At 40.1% G+C, this 19455-nt stretch overlaps 1 protein-coding gene across 1 annotated transcript; it reads left to right on the top strand.

Annotated features, from left to right (window-relative positions):
• Positions 1-5636: 5636 nt before the first annotated feature.
• On the top strand, positions 5637-7234 carry LOC145460547 (uncharacterized). Its single transcript, XM_081445386.1, has one exon. The coding sequence runs from the start codon at positions 5715-5717 to the stop codon at positions 6576-6578; it is 864 nt and encodes a 287-aa protein (XP_081301512.1). The 5' UTR covers positions 5637-5714; the 3' UTR covers positions 6579-7234.
• Positions 7235-19455: the final 12221 nt, after the last annotated feature.

Genomic DNA, 19455 nt, shown 5'->3' with positions numbered 1-19455 from the left:
GGTCCTCGAATATTTTTACCTTGATAAGATATTGTTAAACGACTTAAACATGTGAAACGGTCGGGAAAACGATTGCTGCTGTACGTTGAACTAATGCATTTAACTTTCTGAAATGGCAACATTATATTATAAGCACTGTTCGGCAAATTCAAAGCTATTTGAATTTTTAGTATTTTCCAAACAGTACTAATTGATTGACACACTTCTTAGCGTTCATATAGGTCATATAGGTTCAGTAAAGAACCTACTGTGTTCAGACAAATTTAAAAGGAATGGCAACTTAACCCGGCGAGCGCGCTCGAATAGCATTTTCCAAGCTTACCTTACTCCCGGACCTTACTCAGAATCGTATTGTATTCAACGCTGGTGTATATTAACTACAAACCAGTGACTTCCAAAGACGAATCACTATTGCAAAGGAAATAGGACAAGCTGTGTAAACAACTGAGCTCAGTAAATGACCCCGCTCAGTGTCAAGTCAATATTTTAATGTATACAATCCCACCAGGTGTAACGCGTATATTTAGTGTATTTGTCTGTTTTCAACTTCCGTGGGGTATGACATAGCGATGCAGTAGAATTTGCTTTCCGAAATGGACTATACAATTAATTTTTGAGAAAGAGAAAACACTTTCCGTCAATCTAACGAGATGCATAAATCTACTATCCGTTCCGTGACGAATGCCATGTTCTGATGGCTACGCTACTCACTTTCTATGATTCTGTTGTAGATAGTGAGTAGCTTAACAGTGTGCGGTTGTTTCCAAAATGACGGCCACTTCTTTGTGTTTTCGAAGTGGTCTGTGAAGATAATTTGGTTCGAGTTTTGAACGCCAAGCTAAAACAATTCAAGTAGATTATTCGCTCTCGAATAGTCGACTCGCATTCTTTTGTTTCTTCAATCTTTCCCACTGAATTAAAGTGCGTCTCAATTTTATTTTAATAGTGTGAAAATAACACACGGAAACGAATTTCCGATCTCTTTAATTCTTTTGTTCACTCCATTTTGCTGAAGGGGCTCTTACTAATAACATTTCTTTGCTAGTCTGCCTCAATCTTTCTTCTCTCTTTTATTTTAATATATAGAAGGTGTGCAAAGAGAATTATATATGTTACACAAATAGCCTAGCTATATTATGCAACGAAAGTCGTCGACGACAGATCAATTGCATTTTAATAACAATGGTCATATTTGGGGTCACGTCAGAAAGCCATAAACTTAGCTAAAAGAAAATGATTTTAAATAAAACGTGCTTTTGAACTAAATGGACGCAGCTCTTGCGCCTATCCTTCCTTTCTTAGTTTTGTTTTGGATCTCAAAGCACGAGAATAATTCCAAGAGGACAAGTAGTTCTATTAACTTGCAAGCGTCTTTTAGAAAACTTGTTACGAGCTTAATTAAACAGGGCATGTTTTTCACCGCACAGATAAAAACATTCTGATGTGCCTGAATAACTTTGCTTACGGTTTATCAAAGCCATCAATACCGTGTTTACTTTAACTATTCTCGTGTAACCAAGCATTGATGATCTATTACATGATTTATTTATAACCACTCTGCAACGCATTTAAAAAGATGATAAGGAATACCGCAAGGTCGATAAATAATAATCCCTTTTGTTTGGAGGGAGGCGGGAAAGAACTAAGAGGCGATAATTATAACCCGTTGACCCTGACTGTGAATTCTTCTGAGCTGTATCAATGTTTGTCATTATAAATCCTACTATTCCAGTACAACGTCCGGTCTACGACGAGTTCATCTTAAGCTATCTCAATAACAGATCAGTGAATACCGTAAAACACAAACCATTTATAATGACTTCTCTTGTATATTTTGAATGTTCAGTTTATTTATTCTTTCCGTTTAATGCGTTCTAAACCAAACCTTAAATTTTGACAGCAAAAGCTAACATGGGTGGGATTGTCCAGCAGGTCCCAGTACAAAATGCGACTGCTCCCTCCCCCCACCCCACCCCACTTAGTTCTCGGCGACTTGAGTGTACTTCTTGCTCCTTGGCCGCTTGCATTTTTCTAACTTCGAACAAAGTGTTGTTACTGCCGTCAGGACTTTTGTCCCTTGTCGACTGTTTTGACTTATGAGGACAAAACACAAGAGCTATTTTATTTGAAGGCAGAGTGCTCTACTACTCTAAGCAAGCCAGTCATCATGATGACATACGCTCACCAAATCACATGATTGTCCAAGAGAGACACGATTACGGTATCGAATGGTCTTTGCGATAATTTGCGAGCATGCGAGCAGAGCGTGTATTTTCGCGAGCACGAGCAGTGATCAAATTTTTAAATATACTACATACAGCGCGTCGAAACAGTTACGGGTTGAACTGTTGAAGAAAAACAAACAAGCTCAGAGATAAGGATACTCAGTTCAACCTTTTTGTTTTAATCAAATCATATATAACAGGTTTGAACAACTACAAAATTCTGAACAATCGGGAACACTGACTTTATTTCAATGTACACGGAAAATAAGCATTTCATTGAAACGCTAGAACAGAAAAATATTCACACCTCCATCAGGTTAATTAAACAAAGTTAAAAAAAGTTAGCGTTGCAAATCCAGAAAGTTCCCAATGTGTTGCAATTGGAAAATATGACAATGACATATATAGAAGCCAAATCAAAGCTTTTGGTTCTTCTGCTTCAGAAGAGGTGGCCCTAGAAAGAAGGGCATCGAGACACAGACCTGAGAAGTAGCCAGGGCCTCGTATGGATGCACACACTACTACACCTTTCGTGATTGGTGTGATGACTTCGGCCTGGTAAATTACGCTTTCCATGCTACAATTTCCATCCATGGGACACGTGGTAGATTTCCGGCAGTTGCAATTTTTCGTTTGGTCATTAGTACGTGTGGATTTGTTAATTTCAGCTTTGTTATGGTTAGATATGATTGTTTTGATGTTACCCGTGCAGCTGTAGCTTAATTTGAGTGTGCTACGGTTAAAAATATTATGAAGTGGGTTAGATTTGGGGAAGTGCTTATCAATAAGTGAAAGAAAGCATTTACCGACGTTTGTTTCCACGTTCTTGCTGTATGGTGGATTGAACCACAGGATGTTTCGTAGTCTGTTTATTCGTGGGCGAGGTGTCTGGTTCGGTGTGGCATTGAATGATAGGTTGTAGTTGTATCCGCTTTTGTTAAGCGCTTCTTGATAGACGCCCTTAGCGTTATCGAAGCATTCTTTATCAGACGATATTTCGGAGAGCCTCTTTTCGAAATGAGCGGTACAAACATGCTACTGAACTAAGTAAATACATATCGAGCCTGAAAGATCAGAACATTAAGTATGACATCAAGTGGCGCAGAGTTAAACAGGCTAGGTCTTATTCGAATGTTACCAAGAGATGTAATTTGTGTTTGTGGGAGAAATTTTTCATCTTATGTAAACCGGAAATGTCAACTCTGAACAGCAGAGATGAGCTTGCATCGTGTTGCAGACATGCTAGGAAATTCTTGCTGAAAAATGTTATCATCTAATTAGCGATTAAGATCCCGCGTGACGCGACACGTGACACGCAACACATCTAGTATGTAATTGTATTGTTATGTATTTTCAAATATCTTTGAATGTAACCGTTTTTTCTGGCAGTCGCCTGATGATTGCCTCGCATGAGGCATGAAACTCGGAGTAGCGATTAAATGACCATATAACCTAGCTCTTGAGTTTTTACTGTTATTCCAGCTCAAGTTCAGCTATTGAGCACTTTGTAGTAGATGAGAATTTCATATCGGGCTGCGCAAAACTTTGATTTTGAGCTACTTAGACTTGATTTCCAAGAGCTTAGAGTATATTTTCCTGTACCAGAGACTTAAAAGTAACTCGCAAAGCCTTTGTCGTTCGTCAAAATCGACACTGGAAAAATAATCGCAAGCTTGGGTATGCACATACTGGCCGAAATATAGCTTGCTCAGACACTGCAAAGACACTGCGCAAACTTAGATTTTGACCTACTTAGACTTGATTTCTAAGAGCTTTGAGCATATTTCCGAGTTCAGGGACTTGAAACTAACTTTCAAAGCCCTGTTTGTCACCGAAATCGACAGGGAAAAAGTAATCGCAAGCTTGGTTATATGCTTGCTGGCCGAAATATAGACTACTCAGACACTGCAAAGAAGTGGAGACCTAGCTGCTTGACCTACTTAGACTTGATTTCAAAGAGCTTGGAGCATATTTGCGAATTTTATGGTCTTGAAACTAACCTGCAAAGGCCTTATCTTTTGTCAAAATCGACAGCGGAAAAATAATCGCTAGGTTGGTTATGTGCATGCTGGCCGAAAAATAAGTTCCTCTGAAACTGCAAAGAAGCAGACAGCGGGCTGCGTAAACTTTGATTTTGACCAACTTAGACTTGATTTCCCAGAGCTTGGACTATATTTCCGAGTTCCAGTTACTTGAAACTGACTTGAAAAATCCTTGTGTTTCATCGAAATCTACAGGGGAAAAATAATCGCAAGCTTGGTTATGGGCATGCTTGCCGAAATACAGCTTACTCAGACACTGCAAAGAAGCAGAGACCGGGCTGCGCAAACTTTTATTTTGACCTACTTAAACTTGATTTCCAAGAGCGTGGAGCGTAATTGCGAGTTCCAAGAACTTAAAAGTAACTCGCAGAAGCCTTGACTTTTGTCAAAATCGACAGGGGAAAAATAATCGCAGGCTTGGTTACGTGCATGCCGGCCGAAAAATAGGTTTCTCAGAAATTTCAAAGAAGCATTGACCGCGCTGCGCAGACTTTGATTTCGACCTACTTAGACTTGATTTCCAAGAGCTTGGACCATATTTCCGAGTTCCAGGTACCTAAACCTAACTTGCAAAATCCTTGTTCTTCATCGAAATTTACAGGGGAGAAATAATCGCAAGTTTGGTTATGTGCATGCTGGTTAAATATAGCTTACTCAGACACTTCAAAGAAGCAGAGACCGAGCTGCGCAAACTTTGATTTCGACCTACTTAGACTTGATTTCCAAGAGCTTAGAGCATATTTTCGAGTTCCAGGGACTTTAAACTAACTCGCAAAGGCCTTGTTCTTATCAAAATGGACAGCGGAAAAATAATCGCAAGCTTGGTTATGCATGTGCATGCTGGTCGAAATATAGCTTACTTAGACGCTGCAAAGACAAAGACGGTAAAGACACCGCTTCCAGATTTCTAGATTTTCTCAACAGGAGACATACCAACATCAAATTCACCATGGAACTTGAAGAGAACCGAGAGATCCCATTGTTGGATGTCTGTATCAAGCATGATCACAACACATTTTCAACTACCGTACATCATAAAAAGACTTTCACTGGTCTTTACACCAAGTGAGACTCCTTTACTCCCAGAAAGTATAAGATCAATCTAATCCGAACACTGACCTATCGTTGCTTACGCATCTATTCAAAATCCACTTTATTGCAGTCGACTCTATCTGATCTTAAGAATTACTTGCTTCAAAATGAGAGGTGGATGTACTGAACAAACACAAGGACAGGCCTTCAGAACCTACTCTCACAGTTCCCCAAAGAAGATGTAATCCTTGTTTTACCTTTGTAGGTCTAGTACCTAGTGCCAAGTGATGGTTACCAAGCTAGGCGCGGTAGCCCAGGAGTGTGAGAGCCACGATTATCCGATCGTATCTAGTTTAATAAAATGCCTTCTTAGTTTTAGTCTTCGTCCGTCGTTTATTACACTGGTGGCAGCGATATGGGAACGCACCGAGTAGTTCTGCCTGAAGCGAAATTTTCAGTGCAAGAAGATGTGCGTGAATTTCTACGGGACTTCGAGATCTACGTGACAGTTAACGAGTGGACGGACGAGAAAGCAGGCCAGTACTTGGCTGTGTATTTGAAAGACGATGCAAAAGCCTTTTCTCACCAACAGTCGGCGAGTGTGAAGAAGAGTTTTTGCGAATTGTCCAAGGCTTTGAAGCAGAGATACGAGGGAGGACTGGCCTTGTTGAAATACAAGAGGGATTTTAATTCCAGGATCCGTAGAGACGGTGAACCACTTCATTCGTACCTGGCCGATCTGCGAATGGCCTACGACAGAGCCTATGCGCCCCGTACAGTCGATGAACTACCAGAAAGCCCATCTGCAGTACAGAAAAGGAAACACAACGAACAAATCGGCGCTCTTCAGTATTATGAGGCAAGGAAGGCTGAAGATGTGTTATGTCAATTTGTTAACGGTCTCAAGAAGGAACAAAGGGAAATATTGATCAGGCAAGACGATCTTCTGCGTACTCCAGTTGAAACCGTTGTCAAAAGGATTGCCACACTAGAGGAGGAGAGTGGTGGAGTGCCAAAGGTGGCTTCTGTAAGTGAAACAAGTGGAGTTGACAATCCTTCAAGTGCTAACAAACAGCTCAGTGACCTTGAGGAAATTGTGAGTAGGGCAGTGAAACAGAAGCTAGAGCAGTTTGCAAGGAGCTCCCAAGGCCCAATGTCTGCAGCAGTACGGAGGGGAGGTATAAACGGACCGGTAGGCAGAGGCCTGGACCAAAGCCTGCTGATGTTTGCAGAGCCTGCAATGGCCGTGGTCACTGGGCCCGTAGCTGTCCACCTTTAAACGAAAGCGGGGCTGGCCGAGGATCCCGTCTCCAGCCCTAAATGCAAGTAAAGGGGTCAACTACCCATACCGTTCTCTTACTGTTAACACTGTACACAAAGTTAAGGCTGCAGGTAGGAAGAGTTATTATGTTGAGGGGATTGTGAATGGAGAGAAGATACTGGTGCTGAGGTGAGCCTGATATCTTCAAGTACTCCTGGGTTGGCAGTCAAAGATTCACAAGTCTCTCCTGTTTCAGTTACACACCAGCCCATTACAGTTCGTGGGGAAGCAGAAATACTGTTGGAGCTGGGGGGTGTTCAAACGCAGTGGAAATTTCTCGTAGTCGATAACCTCAGGGACTCTGTGCTAGGAGCAGATTTCATTGAGAGTCATCACAGGAGTTCTTGGGGGATTCGAGGTGGGGCCCTGTGGTTAGATGATTGGAAAATACCCCTAGTTGATCATCGCAAATGCAGTAATGCTTTGGTTGAGAAATATTCTCCCGTAGTGGCCAGGTGCACAGTAGAATTGCGTGCAATACATCAGGTCCTGATTCCTATGCGGACTAAGGATGGAGACAGCAGAACTGGGCTGTTCGAGTCCACAAGAGCCCCTGGTGGGGTGTTGTTGTCGAAAACTGTTGTCGATGGTGACAAGAATGGAGGGTTTTGGGTGAAAGCTCTTAATTTGTCTGATAAGAGTGTGATGTTGTTTAAGAACCAGAAAGTTGGGATTCTTTCTGACTTTGATGACTCTTCAGAACCTTTGAACCGTGCTTCGGGAACTGATTGCCCAACTGTGTCGTATGTCAAAAGTGACTTGCCTAACGGAAATTTGCAGGAACTTGGCATTGACTTGACAGACAGCGACCTTAATGGTGTTCAGAAAGAACAACTCGAAAATTTACTGCTTTGTTATGCTGATGTTTTTTCAAAGGATAAACGTGACATTGGGAAATATTCCGAAGGGGTTCAGCATCACATCCCCCTGAAAGCAGGTGCTACTCCAGTCAAACAGCAGCTTCGTAGAGTCCCTTTGCGTACCAAGAAGTAGTCAAGTCAGATTTGAAAGCTATGTTGGAAGATGGGATTATTGAGAAATCCACCTCAGAATGGGCTAGTCCCCTGGTCATTGTGAGGAAAACTTCGGGGGATCTGAGAATATGTGTCGATTACAGGAAATTAAATGAAGCTACAAGGGTAGCCAGTTATCCTCTTCTCAACATGACTGAAACACTGGAGCGGCTAGCCGATGCCAAGTTTTTCACTACAATTGACATGGTCTCTGGCTACCATCAGATTGAGGTGGCTCCTGAGGACAGGTACAAGACTGCTTTTGTTTCACCCTTTGGATTGTTTCAGTATTGTCGCTTACCGTTCGGTCTCGCAGGAGCACCAGGAACGTTCCATGCAGTAATTGAGGACATGCTTCAAGTGTTGGACACTGAAAATGTTATGGCCTACTTGGATGATGTGATTTGTTTCCATTCTAGTTTTGAGGAACATTTAAGAGGTGTTGAGAGGTTGTTGCAAACTATCAGGAAGTTTGGGTTTAAGTTATCTGGAAAGAAGTGCCAGTTTGCCACAAGGTCTGTCAAGTTCCTTGGTCGTGTTATTGATAAAGATGGTATTCGGCCACAACCAGAGAAGTTGGATATAATCCGAGACTGGAAGACCCCTCAAGATGAAGCAGAACTTCGCTGGTTCCTTGGTGTTTATACATTTTGGAGACGGTTTGTGGAGGGTTTCGCACGCATTGCAGTTCCACTTCGTGAACTCCTGAACAAACCGGAATTTGTATGGACATCTCAATGTGAAAGTGTTTTCAAACAGCTTAAGGAAATTCTGTGTGCTTCAGTGACTTTGAAACTTCCAGACAGACAGGGACTTTTCATGGTTTCTTGTGATGCATCTGACAAAGCAGTTGGTTTTGTCCTAGAGCAGTCTGATATCAGTGGGGGTAGAAGACCGGTGGCTTTTGGAGGGCGGAAACTTAACAAGACCGAATGCAATTATTCAACTACGGAAAAGGAATACCTTGCAGCAATTGAGGCTCTGAATGCCTATCGACCATATTTGCTTGGACGTGAGTTTGACTTGTTCACTGATCACGAGTCTTTAAAGTGGCTTCTAACCCGAACCAAGGAACACAGTGGACGGTTGTGGAGATGGGTCGACAAGTTTAGGGAGTTCCAATGCAGAGTTCACCACATTGCAGGAAGTAAGAATACAGTTGCAGATGCCTTAAGTGGAGTCCAAGGAGTAAAGGCCGACACACAGGAAGCATGGTCCCTCGACTTTGTCAGAAAGCAACAGGGCAGTTGTGAATGTGGATGATATGGAGCTTAAGTTCTTTTATAAGGAGTTGCCTAAACTGAGTGTGGGGAAGGATGGCATTCTCAGACATAGTTGCAGTGACGATCCTGGCTCAGAGCAAATAGTTATCCCGCGAAATCTTACATCAAGGGCCCTTCAAATGATGCACGACGAGCTGGGTCATTTCGGAACAGCCAAGACTTCTGCAAGGGTCAAAGAGAGGTTTTTCTGGCCGTCCATGTCACTTGATATACAGGAATGGTGCCGGAACTGTTTGCCTTGCCAGAAGAGGAAAAATCCGGTTCCTTCAAGAAGAGCTCCACTGCATCCGATCGTCCCTCGCCGTCCAGGAGAACTGGTGACAATGGATATTGTGGAATACCCACTGAGCTCTCAAGGATACCGATACTGTTTAGTCATGGTTGATCATTTCACCAAGTAGCTTGAACTGTACCCGCTTAGAGTCCAGATGTCTGAGACCATTGCTAAGAAAGTATTTGACTGTTGCATTCCTCGGCAGGGAGCTCCAGAACGAATACACCATGATCAGGGAAAGAACCTGACAGCTGAAATGATCTAGGTGATATGCTCTTTCTTTGAGATCTGGAACACGCAAACGACGCCGTTTCACCCTCAATCAGATGGAGCGTCGGAGCGAAGCATTCGTACAGTGAATAGTATGCTGGCAAAGATTGTTAAGGAGGACCAAAGGAACTGGGATTTGCACATCCCGTCTACATGTCTGGCTCACAACACTTCTGTTCACAGAAGTACTGGTTTTACTCCCAGTTTCTTGGAATTCGGTAGGGTGCTTCGCCTGCCAAGTGCATCAGCCGGACTCCTCCCTGCCTCTGCCACAGCATCATTCTGATTATGCTTCCCAGGTCAAGTCAAGGCTGACGCAAGCTTTCCAGTCTGCTATGGAAACGCTGAAAGTTTCGCAGCGCTCTCGGGACGCTTACTACGACCGCTGGGCAACAGCTAAAGCTTACCAAGTGGGAGACCGTGTCCTGTGGTTGGACAAGCAAACACGTAGGGGCAGGTGTATGAAACCGAATAGACCATGGACGGGCCCTTGGAAAGTTATCAAACGGCTGAATGACGTAGTTTACAGGATCAAGTACTGTGGGGCCCCTGGAAGCTACTCCAGGATCAAGAGGAGGGTAGTACATTTCAACCAGCTGAAACCCTTCAACGGGACTTGTAACAGGGACGAAAGCTGGATTATGGGTGATCCAGTACCTACTGGAGTCTCGCTTCCTTCTACGACAAAGGTTGCCAATGGTCCTGGGGTAATCATCCTGGAAGATGACGTTTTCCCGATGAATGCTGATGTCGGAGCCCCCTCTGAGGACCCCGGACCCCGAAGGTCACAAAGAGAAAGCCGCGCACCCCCCTAGGTGCAGGACTATCATGTAGACTTTTAGTTTGTCCTCGAGTTTAGGACCTGTCAGATGGTCCTTAAATTTCAATGTAGATTTTTGCTGACATTTTGTTTGGGGACATCGTCCTTTCCAAGAAGGGGATAGTGTGGGTCTGGTACCTAGTGCCAAGTAATGGTTACCAAGCTAGGCGCGGTAGCCCAGGAGTGTGAGAACCACGATTATCCGATCGAATCTAGTTGAATAAAATGCCTTCGTAGTTTCACCCTTCGTCCGTCGTTTATTACACCTTATTTAGGTTTCCGATAATTTGCCAGCCCATCTACCAGTTACATGAGATTTATTCTATGGGTTGCAAGGAAGGCCCGTCCAAGGTTACGAAAATTGCGAAAATCACAAAATTTACAAGAACTGCGAAATTTACGATAATTCGCCATACTATCGAGGAAATGTACGAAATTTATTCAAAGAGTTGGAAGGAACGCCCGTCCAAAGTTACCAAAAATTACAAAATTTAAGAAAACTACGAAATTTACGATAATTTGCCAGCCCATCTACGAGTTACACGAAATTTATTCACACTTAGAAAAATGCAGCACACTTGCAAAAATAAGGCGCACTTGAAAAAAATGGGTGAGAGTTGAAAAAAATGAGGCACAGTTGGGAAAATGCGGCACACTTGGAAAAATGCGGCACACTTGAAAACATGCGGCACCATGGGACAAATGCAGCACACTGAAAAAAATGCTGCAAATTGGAAAAATGCGGAACACCTGGAAAAATGCGGCACACTGGGAAAAATGCGGCACACTTAGTAAAATGCGGCACACTCGGCAAAATGCGGTACACTTGGAAAAATGCGGCACACTGGAAAAAAATGCCGTATACTTAAAAAATGCGGCACACGGAAAAATACGGCACATTTAAAGAAATACGGGACACTAGGAAAAATGCGCCACACTTGAAAAAATGCGGCACCTTTGAAAAAAATGCGGCACACTTGGAAAAATGCGCCACACTTGGAAAAGTGAGGCGCACTTGACAAAAATGCGGCCTACTTGGAAAAATGCGGCACACTTGGAAAAATGCGCCACACTTGGAAAAATGAGGCGCACTTGACAAAAATGCGGCCTACTTGGAAAAATACGGCACACTTGGAAAAATGCGCCACACTTGGAAAAATGAGGCGCACTTGACAAAAATGCGGCCTACTTGGAAAAATGCGGCACACTTGGAAAAATGCGCCACACGTGGAAAACTGCGGCAATTTTGTAAAAAATACGGCACACTTGGAAAAATGCGGCACAATGGGAAAATGCGGTATATTTCAAAAATGCAGCACACTTGGAAAAATGCGGCACGCTTGAAAAAAGTGCGGCACACTTGGAAAAATGCGCCACATTTGGAAAAATGCACCACGCTTGGAAAACTGCGGCAATTTTGGAAAAAATAGGGCACACTTGGAAAAATGCGGCACAATGGGAAAAATGCAGTATATTTCAAAAATGCGGCACACTTGGAAAAATGCGGCACACTTGAAAAAAGTGCGCCACACTTGGAAAAATGCGCCACACTTGGAAAACTGCGGCAATTTTGGAAAAATAGGGCACACTTGGAAAAATGCGGCACAATGGGAAAAATGCGGTATATTTCAAAAATGCGGCACACTTAGAAAAATGCGGCACACTTGAAAAAAGTGCGGCACACTTAGAAAAATGCGCCACACTTGAAACAATGTGCCACACTTGGAAAAATGCGGCAGACTTTGATTTTGACTTACTTAGACTTGATTTCCAAAGGCTTTAACCATATTTTTGAATTTTAAGGACTTGAAAGTAACTGGCAAAAGACTTGTCTTTCATCGAAATAAACAGGGGAAAAAAATCGCAAGCTTGGTTACGTGCATGCTGCCCGAAATATAGCTTACTTAGACACTGCCGAGAAGCGGGACCGGGCTGCGCAAACTTTGATTTTGACCTACTTAGACATGATTTTTAAGAGCTTGGACAATATTTGCGAGCTCTAGGGACTTGAAACTAAGTCGAGAGGACGTTGTCCTTTAGTGAAATCGATAAGCGACAAATAATCGAAAACCTGGTTATGTGCATGGTGGCCGAAATATAGCTCACTCACGCAGTATCACATGACAATACGATGCTAATTTCTTTAGGCAGTTTGCATTACAATATACTCTATTTCACTCCTCTAGGCCTACTAACACCACTTGACTAGATGTTAAAGAAGGTAATTAAAACTCACACAACGGTCCCGTTCCCACTACACCAGAGAAATTTGAAAACGCTGGCTGCCTGTTTAGGTTGGACCGACAACATTTTGAAAACGGTGTTTTTCGAAAACGATGTGAACGCTATAATTATGTGATTTCCCTGCCCAAGTTTTACTCAAACACAAATCCAAAATGACCGGTGATTGTTGCATTTTCAAATTATTTCAAATTATTTTTCAGGCGTAGTGTGGATGGAAAACATTGGATGCGTTTTCAGAGTAAAACGCCGTTTTCAAATTTCTCCAGCGCGGTGTGGACGGGGCCAATCACAAGCCAGGAGCAACAATGCGAGACGGACGTCCTCAAGACACTCAAGACACAAAGAAAGACACAAAATACTCTTTTAATAGTACACGGAGACAAGCCATTTGTATTGATAAGTCGTGTTTCATTTTTCAGTTTAGTGGCCCCAAGCATTATCAAGCAAAAATTCTTTGGAAGAAGACGATTTCTGCAAAAGATCAAGCACTTTTTTTTCAGCAATTCGGTTAATGAACAATATCTGATCGTTCGGGAAGTTTCATTAGTTTAAAGCCAGCGTTTAGTACAATATAAACCAACGCAATGAGTAAACTTTTTTATAAGGGGCTGACCGTAAAATATAACCATGTTGCCATGTCTTTTATCATTTTAGCCGCTCTTTATTAGCTTGTATCCAAAAGGCAAAGACCTGCAAAAGTACTGATCTTAATTGGGAGGTAATTTTTTTTATTTGACTAATGGACTTCAATACAAACCGATAATTAATGCAAGAACCTTCGTTTTTTTCATAGCACATTTTCCAAAGCAAGATGAGGCTGTCAATAAAAACTACAGTTTATGCGCATATAGGTGCGTTAAATTTGCTACCCATTTCAAGGAGTCCCCCTGTAGCCCAGTGGTTACATTTCCGAGCTTCGGTTCGGAAGGACATGGTGTCAGCCCCCATAGGGGGACTCCTTTTTTTTTTCATATTTGTGTTGCACTCCTTTATTTTTTCGCGCAATGTTCTTTTTTTGTTGTTTCAACCAAGCTAGGGATGAAAAGACCTTTTAAGAAGGGACAAGAAACTTGGCTGACCGTAAAATGTATTCAGCTTATTATTTATTTTTTGATGTCAGCTCTCTTTATTAGCTTGTGTCCAGTAGGCGAAGACCTACAAAAGAACGGACCTTAATGGAAATATGTTTTTGTTTGTCTGTTTTTTTTTTGTTTTTTTTTTCTCGGGAAAGATTTAATAAGGTATTTTAAAAAGACTCTATAACTTAATCAAGGTCTTTCATTTTTTTCCTTGCATATTTTCCAAAGCAATGCAAGAAGAGGCTGCCAATAAAAACTACATTTCATTTGTTTATAGGTACCGTTAAATTTGCTACCCAATTCAAGGAGTCCCCCTGTAGCCCAGTGGTTACATTCCCGAGCTTCGGTTCGGAAGGACATGGTGTCAGCCCCCATAGGGGGACTCCTTTTTTTCATATTTGAGTTGCACTCCTTTATTTTTTCGCGCAATGTTCTTTTTTTGTTGTTTCAACCAAGCTAGGGATGAAAAGACCTTTTAAGGAGGGACAAGAAACTTGGCTGACCGTAAAATGTATTCAGCTTATTATTTATTTTTTGATGTCAGCTCTCTTTATTAGCTTGTGTCCAGTAGGCGAAGACCTACAAAAGAACGGACCTTAATGGAAATATGTTTTTGTTTGTCTGTTTTTTTTTTTTTTTTCTCGGGAAAGATTTAATAAGGGATTTCAAAAAGACTCTACAACTTAATCAAGGTCTTTCGTTTTTTTCCTTGCATATTTTCCAAAGCAATGCAAGAAGAGGCTGCCAATAAAAACTATATTTCATTTGTTTATAGGTACCATTAAATTTGCTACCCAATTCAAGGAGTCCCCCTGTAGCCCAGTGGTTACATTTCCGAGCTTCGGTTCGGAAGGACATGGTGTCAGCCCCCATAGGGGGACTCCTTATTTTTTCGTGCAATCTTCTTATTTTTTGTTTAAACCAAGTTAGGGATGAGAAGACCTTTTAAGAAAGGACAAGAAATTTGGCTGACCGTAAAACGTATTCAGCTTATTAGTTATTTTTTTATGTCAGCTGTCTTTATTGGCTTGTATCCAGTAGGCAAAGATCTACAAAAGAACGGACCTCGATGGAAATGGTTTTTTTGTTTGTTTGTTTGTTTGTTTGTTTGTCTGTTTTTTTAATAAGGGATTTCAAAAAGACTCTATAACTTAATCAAGGTATTTCATTTTTTTTTTTCCTTGCATATTTTCCAAAGCAATGCAAGATGAGGTTGCCAATAGAAACTACATTTCATTTGTTTATAGGTACCGTTAAATTTGCTACCCAATTCAAGGAGTCCCCCTGTAGCCCAGTGGTTACATTTCCGAGCTTCGGTTCGGAAGGACATGGTGTCAGCCCCCATAGAGGGACTCCTTATTTTTCATATTTGTGTTTGACCCTTTTTTTTTTCTGCAATCTTCTTTTTTTTTGTTTCAACCGAGTTAGGGATGAGAAGACATTTTAAGAAAGAGCAGCAAATCTGGCTGATCGTAAAATATATGCAGCTTATTATTTCTTTTTTGTTGTACACTGTCTTTATTAATTTGTATCCAGTAGGCTAAGAACTACGAAATAACGGATCTTGATGGTTTACAAACGAAGGAGAGGGATTGAAATTGATGAAGAACTGCAAAAAAAGTAGATAATATTTTAAAATGATGTGTTGTGTTTATTTCACGTGAGCTCTAGATAAACAGAGAAAATGCAAAACTTTCTCAGAGTAATCGTGCAAAGGGTGTTGTCTTTAGAATTCGTGACGTGCCTGTTAGCTGATTGGTCTAATTTTATTTTGCATATTCATCATGACTATTGCTGACCTGAGGTGCTTGTTTGCCATTTTGAGATGTTTGCCGTCGGAGTGAGATGTGTACAGTTCCCTTCTACACGGGAAGCAAACTCTTACTTTGAAGAAGAAATGGCGGCCACGTTTGGGCAAGGACAGTCGGTTGACATCCATTTCTGTTAATGGTTAGTGCCAATTTATTTGCATTCTACCTTCGCAAGTAACATTTCTACCAAAAATACCGGCTCGAAGTCATGTCCCGTGCGCTCGACGGACTCGGTTTACGTTTCGTCTCGAGCTTCAGAACAACCTCAATGCTTTAGTAACGGAGTAAAACGTACGTTAGAAGCTAGTTCAGGAACCATACAAGACGCTTAAGTTAGTAGCAGGTATTTTTACGAGAGTTTGGCTTTCCTTTCGAAAGTGGCGTTTCTTTGTTAAAATTTGTCTAGTACTTGTCAACGCGCACTCGTGTTTAACAGTTCATTGTAAACTATTTTATTTCTTGTTTACACTTTTCAGTTTCCACACTTGGGTTTGTTCCTTGCTCAATTTTTTTATCTCTTCTATATTCAGGGTTTGTCAGCAAGACAGGAGGAGATTAAAAGGATTCAAGCAGGGAGGATGAAGACAAAGTTAAGAATATATCAATTTAGAATTTGGTTAAATTGAAATCTTCCCGATACGAAATGGCAGTCTTGCGATTAGAAAGTTATATTCGAGGTCAAAACTTCGTAGTCTATAATCATTTTGATTGTTTAACGGTTTGATTTTTTTCTTTGCTGAAATATTTGCATTCGAGTGACATTTGGGCGCGTAAAACATTTCAGTTTGGTAATGAGGTTTAATTAATTATTTCTGCCATTTTTGCCGGAAAGGTTTCAACCGCTTTTGAGTTATCATCTCTTACATGTTTTCAAATTGCGGGGAGTTTTATTTCTTGGATCGAGCGATCATCAGTTTGATTAAATTAAATTTTATCGGCATCGATATTGCATGTTTTGCTACATTATTTTGTCAGATTCGAGTGTTTTTAATTTTTTTTTCTTGCAGAATTCCAAATTGTTTTACAATCGCTCAACTCTCCTAAATTTGAAAACATGTCACTAGGCGATAGCCTTTGTAGAATATTTTAAGGTGGCAATGCATGTTGAAATCAAACCGTGATAGCAATTGGACTTTGACAACTTTAAGTTACGTGATCATGTCAATCATAACAAATTGCCTTGTGACGAATATTGAGCAAACAATTCAATGCTGAGTTTTGATTTGTCGTGTTCTCCAAAATCGCATTAAGCACCGAGGTTTTACGAAGGCCTAGTTTCAATTTATGAAGCGAACTACCTGTTGGAGGGCAATGCCCTTACTCAATAACAATATCACATGACTGTTCAATAAAAATTTACTTCAGTTTGGAAGCTTACTCAAACGCTTTAAGTTATAGAATAATTATTTCTACTTCTGAAATCTTAGCATGTCAGCCAAGAAATTAAAAAGTCTCTTTCAAGATCGATTTTTCACTTTACAGTCCAATTCGCTTGAACATATTTAGCTTTTCCTTTTTCTCCCAAAAAGGTCACAGAGCTTCTACAAAGGAAACACATTGCTATTAATCTATGTGAATTTTAAATGTTGAAAGTGCATTTTCCTTGCTCAAAATTTATTAATGATCCAATTCATTTGAAAATGCTGTAGCTTGAAGCTCACTAAATTTGCTCAGTATAACTATCAAACAAGTAATATCGTTTCTTTCTACTTTCTACTTCAACTTATTCCAGGAATCGTTAGCGATTCGTTGGCAAGTCTGAGTTTCGTAGCAACTTCTTTCAAGTTAATTTCTAAACATCTTACGCATTTGTTGACATGATCACCTATTATTGGAAGCTTTTTTCTTTTTTCACTCGGGGTGTTTTTTTAGTTTTTTTTTTTTTTTTTTTTTTTTTCTCGGTTTTTTTATGCACTTGCAGTAAAATGCGTGGACATTTCTTTTGACGTTTGTTGTGTATTGACATGCAGAGCCACCTTGAGTAAATAAGTTTAGAAGAGGATATTTGGTTTCTGGATTGATCTTGATATCAAGAAAGTACTTGATTTATCGGCAGATATTGTTGTATTCATTTCCGTACGGAAACCGGTCGGTTTAAATTGTTTCTTCGGGAGGGGACTAAGGGTATAAAGATCAACCAGAAACCAAATATATCCTCTTGTTTAACTTCCAGCGAGGCTGTAATGAATTATGTCTGGTATCAAGCAACTCTTTCCATTACCGCTTTTCGAAAACTTTAGGTTTAATTGTCTAAATTTCCATTTTTTTTTTTTTTTTTTTTTGCTTTCATTACTGTCAGATCTATTACTTTTTTGAAATGCAGCTCCGATTTAATTGCCTGATTGTTCTAAAATGCTGCTTTCGTTCGCAACTGACAGACGATTTCACTATTTTTTATCTTTGATTTTCTAAACTTGGTTCCAATTGTCTGATTCTTTGAAAATTTTATTGTTATCGTTTGTATTCACTAATAATTTATCATCATAAACGTAGCCGTAATTTTCTCATTGTTCTAAAATTTTTGCGCTATCTTTTGCTACGGACAAAAATTTTCCAAACACTCGCTGTTACTCTATTGCTTTACCAACTGCAGTTCCAACTTTCTGATTCATCTAAAATGTTATTGCTTTCGTCCGCAATTGACAGACATTTTCACTAAAAGTATTCACTATTTCATCTTTGATTTTCAATACCTGGTTTCAGTTGTCTGATTCTTTATTATGGCTATCATTTGTATTCACTATTACATCCATTGTCACCAAACTAGCTTTAATTGTTTGATTGTTCTAAAAATGACGTTGCAGCTTTCGTCCGCAACTGAGAGACACTTTTACTAAAAGTATTCACTTTTTCATCTTTGGTTTTTAAAACTTGGTTCCAATTGTCTGATTGTTCTAAAATTTTATCTCTATCGTTTGCTACGAAGAAAATTGTTCAAAATACCTGCTATATTGCTTTTCAATTTTCCGATTCATCTAAAATGATTTTGCTTTCGTTCGCAAATGACAAAGTTTTACATCTGAAGCCATAGGATATATAGATACATTTTAAAGCTTGATAACCAGACATTAACTTTTAACACCTCGCTGGAAGTAATTTCTAGAAGATAACGAAGAGAGCCATGAACAGTTTATCTTAAATTGGCCTATGATTGGTCGGGTATTGGTTTTTCATCTCGGCTAAAAGTTACGGAAGATCTAAAAATTTTCAAATTCTAGGACTAAACTGAAGTTTTCGTGGTTGTTTAATGTTCGTTGGAGTAATCGGATTCATGGCTTGCCTTTGCTATCTTCTTGAAATATATTGCATGATGATATCACGTTAAATCGTTGAGCTGTGAATGACGTGCAGCTAGAAACCTATTTACAGAAACGGGAAGAGCAAGTTAAAATTTGTACAACTGCAACGCTTCTACACAACATTGAGAAGGTGGCGATATTTTGAAATCGTTCTAGTTAAGAGAGTTTATATAGTTGGGGTTCAATTTACCCGGCTATATAAGCTTTCTTAAATATTTCGATTTAGAAATGTTTTCACCTTCTCGATGTTTTGAAGAAACTTTGCTGTTGTACAAATTTACCTTGCTCTTCTCATTTCTGCAAATAGGTTTTTAACTGCTCGTTGTCTTATGGCTTACTATTTAACAAGATGTCATCATGGAATATATCATCTTGAACACAATCAATCACAATCACTGGATTCAAAAGCTTAATTATTATTTTTTTTTTTTTAAAGAGAATTCGAATGATTGGAATCAAAATTTTCCGTTAGTTTGTGTTTAAGATGGTATATGTAAAAAATCTTTGGCGGGAAAAATTAAAGGGGGTACCCCCTTAAAATTTTTGTCAGAAAAGTTGTCAGGGGAAACGCTGTGCAAATTTTCTCCAATTTTCCCGCCAAAAGTCTTAGTATATATAGGGCAAAGTTTTTGATGACACCTTTGTAATTAATTTAATTGAATTTCACTTAACTAATTAACTATTGTAAGTAGAGAATTAAAGATGAATAAAACAATTGAAATGAAACACTTGTTGTGAGTAC

Source organism: Orbicella franksi, chromosome 11 (genome assembly GCF_964199315.1).
Source record: "Orbicella franksi chromosome 11, jaOrbFran1.1, whole genome shotgun sequence".
NCBI lineage: Eukaryota > Metazoa > Cnidaria > Anthozoa > Scleractinia > Merulinidae > Orbicella > Orbicella franksi.
This window is presented reverse-complemented; position numbering and strand designations above follow the sequence as displayed.